Source organism: Grampus griseus (assembly GCF_964374135.1).
Source record: "Grampus griseus genome assembly, chromosome: X".
Taxonomy (NCBI): Eukaryota; Metazoa; Chordata; class Mammalia; order Artiodactyla; family Delphinidae; genus Grampus; species Grampus griseus.
This window is the reverse complement of record NC_138999.1, coordinates 20,941,276-20,953,353: the sequence shown is the minus strand read 5'-3', so window position 1 is coordinate 20,953,353 and position 12,078 is coordinate 20,941,276. Positions and strand designations below refer to the sequence as shown.

The 12,078-nt window shown below is 37.6% G+C and overlaps 1 protein-coding gene and 1 pseudogene across 2 annotated transcripts in view; one reads left to right on the top strand and one right to left on the bottom strand.

The window, feature by feature from the left end:
• Positions 1-12,078, bottom strand: part of POLA1 (DNA polymerase alpha 1, catalytic subunit) — a 306,776-nt gene that overhangs the window by 260,845 nt on the left and 33,853 nt on the right. The window contains exons 12-16 of the mRNA XM_082681638.1: positions 11,693-11,809; positions 10,397-10,471; positions 7,646-7,784; positions 6,441-6,595; positions 2,674-2,758 (exon numbers count right to left, since the gene is read on the bottom strand). Of these exons, the coding sequence (XP_082537764.1) occupies positions 2,674-2,758; positions 6,441-6,595; positions 7,646-7,784; positions 10,397-10,471; positions 11,693-11,809 (571 nt within the window). The remainder of the gene's footprint in view (positions 1-2,673; positions 2,759-6,440; positions 6,596-7,645; positions 7,785-10,396; positions 10,472-11,692; positions 11,810-12,078) is intronic.
• LOC309839416 (cytochrome c-like) lies at positions 8,196-8,514 on the top strand (annotated as a pseudogene). The gene has a single exon. The product of its transcript is annotated as a cytochrome c-like (transcript).

Below are 12,078 nucleotides of genomic sequence, written 5' to 3'. Positions count from 1 at the left end.
AAAACAGAAAAGAAAATGAAAAAAATGAGCTCACAGATACAGAGATCAGATGGTGATTGTGGGGGCAGTGCACGAAATGGGTGAAGGGGGTAAAAAGGTACAAACTTCTAGTTATAAAATAAATAAGCCTTGGGTATGTAATGTACAGCATGGTGACTACAGTTAATAACCCCGTATTGCATATTTGAAAGTTGCTAAGAGAGAAAATCTTAAAACTTCTCGTCACAAGAAAAGAGAAGTTTGTAACTATGGTGATGGATGTTAACTAGACTTATTGTGGTGATCATTTTGCTACATATACAAATATGGCATTATTATGTTGCATACCTGAAAGTCATACAATGTTACATGTCAATTATACCTCAATTTTTTAAAAGTTTAGAAGATTAAATCTGAAAAAAAAAGAATACCCAAGTACAGAGCCCTAAGTCCCTACAACTGTTAAAACTGCTTTGATGAAACATTTGCTATCCATCTAAGTCAGAATGGAAGATATTTAAGTCTTTCCCAAAGGAAATGCCCACCACCACCAAAACCTCAACCAGCATACAATGGAGGAACTCAGTCCAAACTTCTCAAAGCTAGGATAGTAAAGATGACCAAAGCTTCCCCCACTACACTCTCGACTCCCTGTCATTCACAACAGCTGTTCATACAGTGACATACTCTGAGGAGGTAAATGTTGAAATGAGCTCATGACTCTCTCTTCCACATATTTTCCAAACTATTCTCAACATCACTTTGTTTTGTGTATTCAACCCAACTTAAAGGGTAAAACTTCACAAAAATAACACATCACCCTCCCTTCTCTGCTTGCTTCCCTTGTCCCACTTTCCTAGTATCCAAGAAACCTGACAGGAGATGCTGCCCCAGTTAATCTCTGGTTCTGGGCTGGAAAATAACCCGGGAAGCATAACACATCAATAGTGTCGTGCCCTTATTTTATTTTTTACAAAAAAATGACTATTTAACTGGCCAAGTTCTCAACATGCAATACATCATAATCCACGGTGGAGACTGCCTCATGGCACGCAGAATTCTGTGGAATAGTTTCAACTATTTCCAACTCCAGCACGATATTACCATAACTCTGCCCAAATAGGTAAACATTTATTTATCCCTTGGCATCTTGCCTCATCACACAGAAAACTTTGGCCAGGCTTCTATGACAGGCTTTTAGGGTGACATCATGAAAAGAAAACAGCTACAGCATAACTTTGACCCAGAAGAAAAAAACTACTCTACCACAATAGAGTAACCACTGGAACAGAGAAAAAGATACCAAACTGCCTCCCGACTTCCGCTCCTAGAAAAAAATTAAACAGCTGAATAGGAGCAACCAGTCCAATAAAACTTAGGGTCCACAACTGACCAAAAAAAAAACTTCCTTACCAAACAAAACCAAAAATAAACAAATGGGACCTACTCAAACCTAAAAGCTTTTGCACAGCAAAGGAAACCATAAACAAGATGAAAAGACAACCCTCAGAATGGGAGGAAGTATTTGCAAATGAAGCAACTGACAAAGGATTAATCTCCAAAATTTACAAGCAGCTCATGCAGCTCAGTATCAAAAAAACAAACAACCCAATCCAAAAATGGGCAGAAGACCTAAATAGACATTTCTCCAAAGGAGATATACAGATTGCCAACAAACACATGAAAGAATGTTCAACATCACTAATCATTAAAGAAATGCAAATCAAAACTACAATGAGGTATCACCTCACACCGGTCAGAATGGCCGTCATCAAAAATTCTACAAACAATAAATGCTGGAGAGGGTGGGGAGAAAAGGGAACCCTCCTGCACTGTTGGTGGGAATGTAAATTGGTGCAGCCACTATGGAGAATAGTATGGAGGTTCCTTAAAAATCTAAAAATAGAACTACCATATAACCCAGCAATCCCACTCCTGGGCATATAACCAGAAAAGACGAAAACTCTAATTCGAAAAGATAAACATATCCCAATGTTCATAGCAGCACCGTTTACGATAGCCAAGGCACAGAAACAACCCAAGGGCCCATTGATAGACAACTGGTTTAAGAAGATGTGGTGTGTGTGTATACACACACACACACACACACACACACACACACACAAATGGAGTGTTACTCAGCCATAAAAAGGAATGAAATATTGCCATTTGCAGCAACATGAATGGACCTAGAGAATATCATACTACGTGAAATAAGTCAGAGAAAGACAAATATTATATGCTACCACTTATATGTGGAATCTACAAAATAACACAAATGAGCCTATATACAAAACAGAAACAGACAGACTCACAGATATAGAAAACCAATTTATGGTTACCAAAGGGGATGGGCGGTGGTGGGGGGTATGATAAATTAGGAGGATGGGATTAACGGATACAAACTACTATACATGAAACAGATTAGCAACAAGGACCTACTGTAGAGCACAGGGAACTAGAGCCAATATCCTGTAATAACGTATAGTGGAAAAGATTCTGAAAAGGATAGATATATATTATATATAACCGAATACTTTGCTGTACACCTGAAACTAACAGAGTACTGTAAATCAACTATACTTCAATTTAAAGTATCTTAAAAGCATTTTTTTTTAAGTTACTGATCCAACAGCTGGAGAAAAAACAAAATAAAAATTAAGCCATTAATAAACCAGCTAAAAAAATACATACCACAGAAGTGTGAGTGAAAGGGAGGCCGTGGGGGTGCTTTATCTAGTGCGAAGCTGTGATGCACCAATGCTGCCACAGCAATAATCTGCCAAGAAAGGAGGAGAAAATCACTTATCAGATACCTACTACGCAGTCTGCATTCTCACCACAACCACCGAGAATAGAAAAAGATACAGATTTTAATCCGTAAGAATACTTTAATTTTTTATTACGGAAGTATTTAAACAAATAAAAAAATAGAATAATAAAATCAACTCTCATACGCCGATGACCCAGCTTCAATCATCAACTCATCAACAGCCCTACCCCACATTATTCTGAAGCAAAATGCATACCTATCACTTTATCCAGAAATATGTCAGCAGGTATCCCTAACCAAGGTTTCTCAATCTCAGCGCTATGGACATTTTAGGCCGAATAATTCTTTGCTGTGGGGCTGCCCTGTGCATTGTGGGACATTTAGCAGCATCCCTGGCTGCCAACAGCACCGCTCCCCACTCCCCAGTCTCCAAGTTGTGACACCAAAAATGTCTCCAGACATGGCCCAAAACCCCTTGAGGGTTAAAATCTCACCGAATTGAGAGCCATTACTTTAAAAGATGAGAAGTTTTTAAAATGCAATACAATCATCTCAGCTAATTCAACTAACAGTGTTTCCTTAAAATCATTAAATATCCAGGCAGGATTCAAATTCTCATGTTTTCCCAACTATCTCAATTTTATTTACCAAATAAGTCCATACTTTGCAACCAGGTGATATGTTAAACTGTCTAAGTACAACTCCTCCCCATCTATTATTTCTTGCAATTTATTTGTTGAAGAAACTGGGTGGTTTTGCCCCGTAGAGTGCCCCCCCAGTAAAGACTCTGCTGCTCGTATCCCAATAATGTCATTTAACATGTTCTTCTGTTTCTGCACTGCCTGTATATTCATATGTGGATCTGAAGGCTTGATAAAAATCAGATTTTTTGGCAAGAATTCTTTGGAGGTGCTACAGATCACTGGTTATCACATCGGGTCTGGTTATCTCTACTCTAGTGATACTAGCAGCCTCTGAAAATCACTGCCTAGATCCATTATCTCATTAGAGATTGCAAAGTGGTCACATTCAATTTTTCCTTTATTTTATTTATTTATTAGCTGGAAAGCTTCTATGAAGACAAACTTCCCCATATCGATTATTTGGTTACCTGAGATACAATATATGTTCAAAAAAGTCAAGATAAATGCTTGATTCAATCTATTTATTTACCAGTTTTCAAAATAATGAGTTAGTTCCCTAGCTTTCTTCACAGATGAGCGATGCGGTGCTGTGTTTACAGTATCATTATGAAGTCGTATGTTTCAATCTGTTGCAGTTATACTTATACATGCTCAAATTGTCCCATCTTTGGTGTAGGAAACTCTTCAAGTTTACTCTTGAGTCCTTCTGACATATCTTCAGTAGATTTTAATATCGTCCTCGCTTTCTAGTATAACAAGAAGTTCCAGGCTTATCCTGGACATTTCCTGCCCCAAATCAGCTATTTCTTCACAAAACCCTATTTCCTTTCTGGGGAAATGGTATTTAGAAACCTCACTCTGGGTGCTGGAAGGATTTTTTTTAACTAATTAAATTTTCCCCAAACACTTAACTAATAAATATCTACTATATCAACTATTATTAAAAGATCAAATCACATACGAAAAAAAATTGCCAAAAGGCTGTTAAAAAAGATCCCCATCAATGTCAAAGGATTTAGAAGCAAACACAAAGACGCTCCCATCGAACAAAGAGAGACAATTTAAGCAGCAAAAATAACAAGAATAATTAATGAATGAAACAGATTGAAATATACTAAGTATATATAAAGCCCATGAGTTTATAATGATAGTCCATAAAAGACGAAGCAAAAATAAGTAACAAGAAAAATAAACAAATCATGTGTCAACAGTGCACATAATGTAGGTCCCCAACTTCCCTCTCAGAAAACTGGCAGCGAAAGAGAAAGAAGTACACATTTATCTCTTCTTTCCTATATAAAGTATTGCAGCATAACCAAATAGTACTGGTTAATGAGGAAAAGTTAATTTTATAGAAAAATTTAACTAATAATCATTCTAATATTTCACATGCTTAACTAATAAACATGGAAAGGATGACGGAATTAGAAGACCATTTTACAACTCCTAATGAAATATCTAATTTAGGCAAAAATTAGATCAGTGGTTCTCAACCAGGAACAATTTTGCCCGCAGTCCCCAGGGGACATTTAGAGATGTCTGAAGGCATTTCTGGTTGTCAGAACTAGGCGGTAGCGGTGATATTTGGCATTGGGTGGAGGCCAGGGATACTGTTAAACATCCCACAATGCACAGGACAGCTCCCACAACAGGTTCATTCGGCCCAAACATCAGTATCGCCGAGGTTAAAAAACTTGAACCTACTAATCAATGATAGCCCCACTAACAGTGGTTTAACCAGACATTACGTGCCTACTGATACAACCCAACGTGAAATACACTGTACCACCTACACAGTATTTTGGCCAAAAAAAGTTAAACCTGAACCTAATCAATTCGGCAGTGCTAATGAGCAGGGGTGGATACTTTTTTCTGTAAAGGGCCAAAAAGTAAATATTTTAGCCTTTCAGGTCACAGAGTCTCTGCCATGACTACTAACTTTGCTGCCGTGGTACAAAAGCAGCTGTAGATAATATGTGAACGAACAGACATGCTGTCTTCCAGTGAACTTTATTTACAGAAACAGGTGATGGGCTAGATTTGCCCGCAGGCCACAGTTTGCCAACCCCTGATATACAGGAAGAAATCCACAGACACGAGGAAGCAAACAAATACAGAAAATGGGTCATTCATTGAGACCACTAACAGTGATTCCTCAATAAGTCAACGTCACTGAAAAAGCTGGAGGGGGTGGGAGGGAGCTGCTCACATTTAAAAGAGATTCAAGAAACAAAAATTAAACACCGTCTGTGGATCTTCTATAAATCCTGACTCAAATAAATCAACTGTTAAAAGACATTTCTGAGGGCTTCCCTGGTGGCACAGTGGTTGAGAGTCCGCCTGCCGATGCAGGGGATGCGGGTCCGTGCCCCAGTCCGGGAAGATCCCACATGCCGCGGAGCGGCTGGGCCCGTGAGCCATGGCCGCTGAGCCTGCGCGTCCGGAGCCTGTGCTCTGCAACGGGAGAGGCCACAACAGTGAGAGGCCCGCGTACCGCAAAAAAAAAAAAAAAAGACATTTCTGAGAAATAGAGTCATGTGACTATGGACTAGGTATTTTAGCTGGTATCAAGGAATCACTGTTAATGTTAATAGGGGTGATAATGGTATTCTATAAGAAAGTGTGCATGTTTTGAGAGATGCAAACCAAAGTATACAGGGGTAAAATGACACAATGTCTGAGATTAGCTTCAAAATACTTCAGGAGGAAAAAAGAAGAAGGGGGGCGATAAACAAGTGTGACAAAATCTTGCTAAATGGTGAATATGAGTGATGGGTATATAGGAGTTCATTATATTATTCTATGTCCATCTGAAGTTCTCCAAAATAAAAAAATTTAAAAACACAAAGTCCAGCAATTTAAGTCTTTAAATAAAAAAACCCTCCAAACCAGACAAATTCAATTCATTCTTCAAAATGGAGTTTGGTAGTGAATTAGTATTCTTTCCCTTCCAAAAAGAACAACCTCCCCTTACAGAAAAGCTATACAAGTGCAAGAAGTATCGCACCTCTGGCATAGGTACAAAATCTGTCCTGTTTCTTTACCTCATTTTCATGTGTCTTTGCATTCTGCATTGTCCTCATGCTCAAAGACATGACCACAAGTGGAGGAGGACCAACATCCTTAATTACGTTCACCAGGTCCGGTTTCAAGGCCACTGCCTCAACTTTACACCAACTGATTGGCTGATTCAAGAGCTCTGAAAAAGAATAGGAACAACAGATCAATAGCTATTTGCTGAAAAAGAAAAGTTACTATAATTAAGACATCTGTGATTAACCGAGATTGTCTTCAATCCTACCTTCTACTAAGAATGTCTTATTATAACATCTAACTAAAACTAAACCACGTTATTGGATTGTATGCAAATCTTCGTGTGTGTATACATATGTTCATTTTCCTGGGAAAAAAGTCCACAGCTTTCATCTGACTTTCCAAAAAATCCAAGACCCAAAATAGGTTTGTAAAAGTCACAGCACTGCCTTAGAGGAATAAAAAAAAAAAAACAGTTTTGGGACTTCCCTGGTGGCGCAGTGGTTGAGAATCTGCCTGCCAATGCAGGGGACACGGGTTCGAGCCCTGGTCTGGGAAGATCCCACATGCCGTGGAACAACTAGGCCCGTGAGCCACAACTACTGAGCCTGCGCGTCTGGAGCCTGTGCTCCGTGTGAGAGGCCCGCGCACCGTGATGAAGACTGGCCCCCGCTTGCCGCAACTAGAGAAAGCCCTCACACAGAAACGAAGACCCAACACAGCCAAAAATAAATAAATAAACAAACCAATGAACCAACAATAAATAAATAAATTTAAAAAAAAACGGTTTTAAGAGATTCATGAAGACAAAACAAAGTATCACAAATGCAAGTATTGAAAAACATCAGGTAAGAGACCATACATGCACTATCCACACCGGGCAGTGATGTTTTGCTCCTTCAGAAGTCAGCAGTTCACTATGTAGAACAGCTGAGCCACATCAGCCAGGTTGGAAGTCCACGCTGACAGCAACACAATGAAGGATGCACCCAAATGCCCGAGTAGGCTAGCTAAAACCTCCTTCCCACTAAAATGCTAAGCACCACGGTGAAAGAGTGATTTCAAACGTACTTCCTATACTCACTCAAGGAAAACCTTAAAGAAACTAACATTAAAAAGGAAGTGGTCGCACTGAAATTGAGTCCAATTCTTTAACTTCTAGAAACCGCATCTAACAGCAATTTACTTAGCATTCTGAAAGTAAATTTTCCCTTACGTGGATTTTTTACTTCGAGCCAACAAGGTCCTTTGATCTTTCTGTTCATCAAGAACAGTTCCAAGCTGGATGTGTTGGTCCCAAATACATGAGAAAAAGTTTCTCCTTTCAAATCCTGAGGAAGCTGTGGCATTTCAGCCTGAAAAAGGCAAAGACAAAAAAAAAATCTTTTTTTGTTTAAAACTATTACTTCACATTTTCCAAAGTCTATATTTGAAATAAACAAAAGTCTCTCTATGAACCACCAGAAGAAACCCCTTTGATATATATGAAATGTAATTTGCCACAAATGAAATCCATAACAATTCACAGTAGGAAACAAAAACAATTCACAATGACAAAATAATGCATCTTGATGACACCCATCAGAAGAAAAATGGGCCAAGAAGCTCCTGCAAAAGAGGATTTCTGTCCAGAGCTGTACATACCTTACTGATAAAGAATAGCCAAATAAATACAACTCCGTTAGAAGAATGAAAGCAAGAGAGCGGGACGTTCGGCTTGCGAGCGGGAACCTCTTAGTCGTGCACGGAGAAAGAACGATTTAAAAATGGGTGATGTTGAGAAGGGCAAGAAGATTTTTGTTCAGTAGTGTGCCCAGTGCCATACTGTGGAAAAGGGAGGCAAGCACAAGACTGGGCCAAATCTCCATGGTCTGTTTGAGTGAAAGACAGCTCAGACTTTCAGATTCTCTTACACAGATGCCAACAAGAACAAAGGCATCACCTGGGGAGAGGAGACGCTGATGGGAGTATTTGGAGAATCCCAAGAAGTACATCCCTGGAACAAAAATGTTCTTCGCTGGCATTAAGAAGAAGGGAGAAAGGGCAGACTTGATAGCTTATCTCAAAAAAGCTACTAATGCATAATCGTTGGCCACTGCCTTATTTATTATGAAACAAATGTCTCATGACTTTTTATGTGTACCATATTTAAATTGATCCCATACACTAGAATTCAGATCATGAATGGCTGAGGTAATATTTCTGTCCTGATTTAAATAAGATTGGCTTGTGGCTAAATGAATATAGTCAGTTTTTTGAATTTCGATAGTAATTCTGGTTCAAAAAGTACTATCACTGTTTTCCCCTTCTAAAGAGATGATTAAACTTAAATAAGGAATGTTAAACTTTTCAGCGATACGGTGAATGCCTTCTCAAACCCTATAGGAGATTGGTTTTATATTTAGATTTCTATAACTGGTTATATTAATATATTTAAATATTGAGAAGCTCCCTTAACTGTCTCATAGACCAGCAAGATTCACCTGTGTTTCAAGTTGTGTTCGTTTGCCTGTTAAGGCAAGGGCTGAAGATATACTGACACATCCACTTTATCTTTTTGGTCTTAACTACGCCAATTTAATTAAAATTCTCCATCTAAAATATTGCGTTTTACTTAATGAAAGGAATTTTAGTGTGGTTTATGTATAGCATCAAATAAAGAATATTTAGTACTTTTCACATTTTATAGATGATCTTTAAGATCAGATGCTTTTAAAATTCACTGTGACAAGATATGTTAGGAAACTTGCTTGTGAATTCTCTACAAAGTCAGACTAAGTTATAATTCAGGATTGTCTTAAAAAAAAACAGGTATTCAGAAACACAACGGCAGAACTACTGTAGATGTGTGATGGGCAATGGTGCTTTTGCCAACTCAGAAGGGTTAAGGCAGAGGAGCTTTATCATTAGCACAAATTTGTAAATTATCTGATCATAAGGCTTGAAAATTAAAAACAAAGTCACAGATCAAAATAAATAAATAAATAAAAGCAAGGGAGTAGGACTCATTCAAAATGCTTCCATGGAGAAAATTTTTTATGGGAGACAGTGTTTTATTTTTCTTTTCATAAGAAATATTCACGTTCTCAAGTTCTATATATATTGCCATGTGTGCTCTGATGAATACAGCCTAAACAAACCGATAATAAATTCCGTAATTTTCTTACGTTATCTGAGCAAAAAATAATGATACTGGTTATCATCTTCCTGTTGATGCTTGAAACAGTTGCTGCTTATAGAGCAATTTAAGACCAGGAATAATTACTAGTGCATCAGTTGAATGCTACATACATCCCTCAGATTAGAAATCCACAGCTAAAATTATCAAGTCATAAGCAATGTATTTCATCACAACTTTATTAATAATTTACACATGGCATGCAAGAAATGTTATTTCAAATTCATTTCTAAATAAAAGTTTTGACAGTTACAAAAAAAAATGCTTCCATGGTACTTTTCATCACCACTGTCAGAGATATTTCTTAAGTTTCCCTTTTCCAACATCATGAGATCAAAACACTAGAACGGAGAGGTAAAGAGAGGTTAAGGTCCAGTTAATTAACATCCTGCAGCAGTGACCTTGTCTGTCAAGGGAGCAGGAGCAGCACTACAGTGACGCTACTGACGCTCTTCTCTCACCTTTCCACTGCTCAGAGGGACACTTCAACAGACTAATGATGTCCAACTCCATCTTGTGGCATTCATTCCACTTGACAAACAGTTGTGCAATTTCAACTTATTTATGTAAAGATGCATACTTGAAAGCAGAGAAAGGCAGTATAACCTATAGCCTACATATTTAAATTCATTTTATTCATTTTAATTATTCATGACTATAAGTTCACTTCAATGAACTATAAGCTTGAAGAGCCCTGCCAATACTCCTAATTGAAAGCCAGTTGAAATTTCAAAAACAGGAAAATGCCATTTTCAAGCAAAATTCATTCATTTTCTTTGTTTGACTTACCGAGTATCTAACTTCCAAGTACTCCGACTTCTCTGGAACATCAGGTATCTCAAAAGCATAGTTCTTTTCCACTGCCTGGGTAAGTTGATATTTAAAAATCATTAAGATAAAAAAACTTTTCACAAATTAAATTGACAAGCATTACATACACAACGCATGTCTCTGTATTTAATCATTATGGAACACAAAGGTAAATAAAGCCAAAAAAGCACCTTTTCCCCCTCTCAACTGGGACTAAAATAGCCAGTGACAAAATGTTAAAAAGACTTCTTTTGGACAGTAGAGAACTTAGAAGTATTTGCATTCAAGAGAGGTAATAAAACATTAAAAATGTTTACAATGTCAATGCACTAAATTATTTGCTACTCTTCGATACTAAGCAACTCCATCTTGCTACAAAAATTAATGATAAACATTATAATCATAGCTCACATGTACTGAGTGCTTGCTATGTACCAAGGATTGTTGTAATCACTAATCCTAATTAATTGACTTAACCCTTCCAACAGCTCTTGAAATAAGGCCCCACTTCTCAGGTGAAGAAACAGGCCCAGAGAAGTCACTCAGCACTTGTTCAAGGTCACAGACCAGGAAGTGGTAGGGCTAGGACTTAAAGCACAAGCAGTCTAGCCTGAGCACCTATGCTCTTCACCATTGCACCACATTGCTTCTAGAATTTTAGAGACCTGATCCATCAGCCACAAGTCAAAAAGCTCAAATAGTTCAGATGGTTAGCCTCATCTTCAGCAACTCAATCCTCCCTTTATTGCAATCACTGTTAATATAGCCAGTGTGCTGAGGAACTTACAGCCCCACAACTTTGGCCAAAGGCATCAATAGCTCACTAAAATGAAGACAACTGATCAATATGTATCACACGAATAGAAGAACTTTGTTCTATCAGAAATTGCATCATAGACCCTGACTTTTAAAGATTTAACCTTCTGACCAAGACAACTTGGCAATAACCAATGTAAACAAGATCAGAACAGTTTCTTCTCCATCTAAGAATAAGAACACAAGCTATGCTTCAAGTACTGGAAGCAATTACTTTGCTAATGTTATCTTTTTATTCAAATTAATGAACATCATACACAGTTTAAAGAGAAAGAATAAATATTTTTATAAATCTAACATATTGGTTTTACATTGCTATCTATGAAATTTCCATCCAATGAATTATAGCCACACAGAAGGCATTTTGCAAAAAGAAGATATGCAATAACTATTTGCTAAATCAGGAAATTAACAAACAACCAATATATAGACCTGAAAAAATTATCACCAAATACAAACCTTGGACTTGAATTTCATAATCTTATATTTTGCTGCTATTTTCTCATCAAATTCATCATAAACATCCTTCATTGTAACTGGAGTTCCACTTTCTTTCCCTGTATTTAGATCAATTTTCTGCTTTCCCATGGAGAGCGGAGGGGAGGAGAAAAAATATCTGTACATAAGATCTTTTCAACCACCAGAAACCCAAGCCTAAATCAACTTTCATCTTCACGTACTTAAACATTTAATAGAATAAGGTGAGTTCAAAGATACAAATGGACCCAAAAATGTACTAAATCCAACACCCAAGTCCTCCCAATGGCATCATAAAACCCAGAGATAAAGATGATCAATCCTACAAAATGGGAGAAGAGTGTTGTAAATCTTGACCAAGACACTTC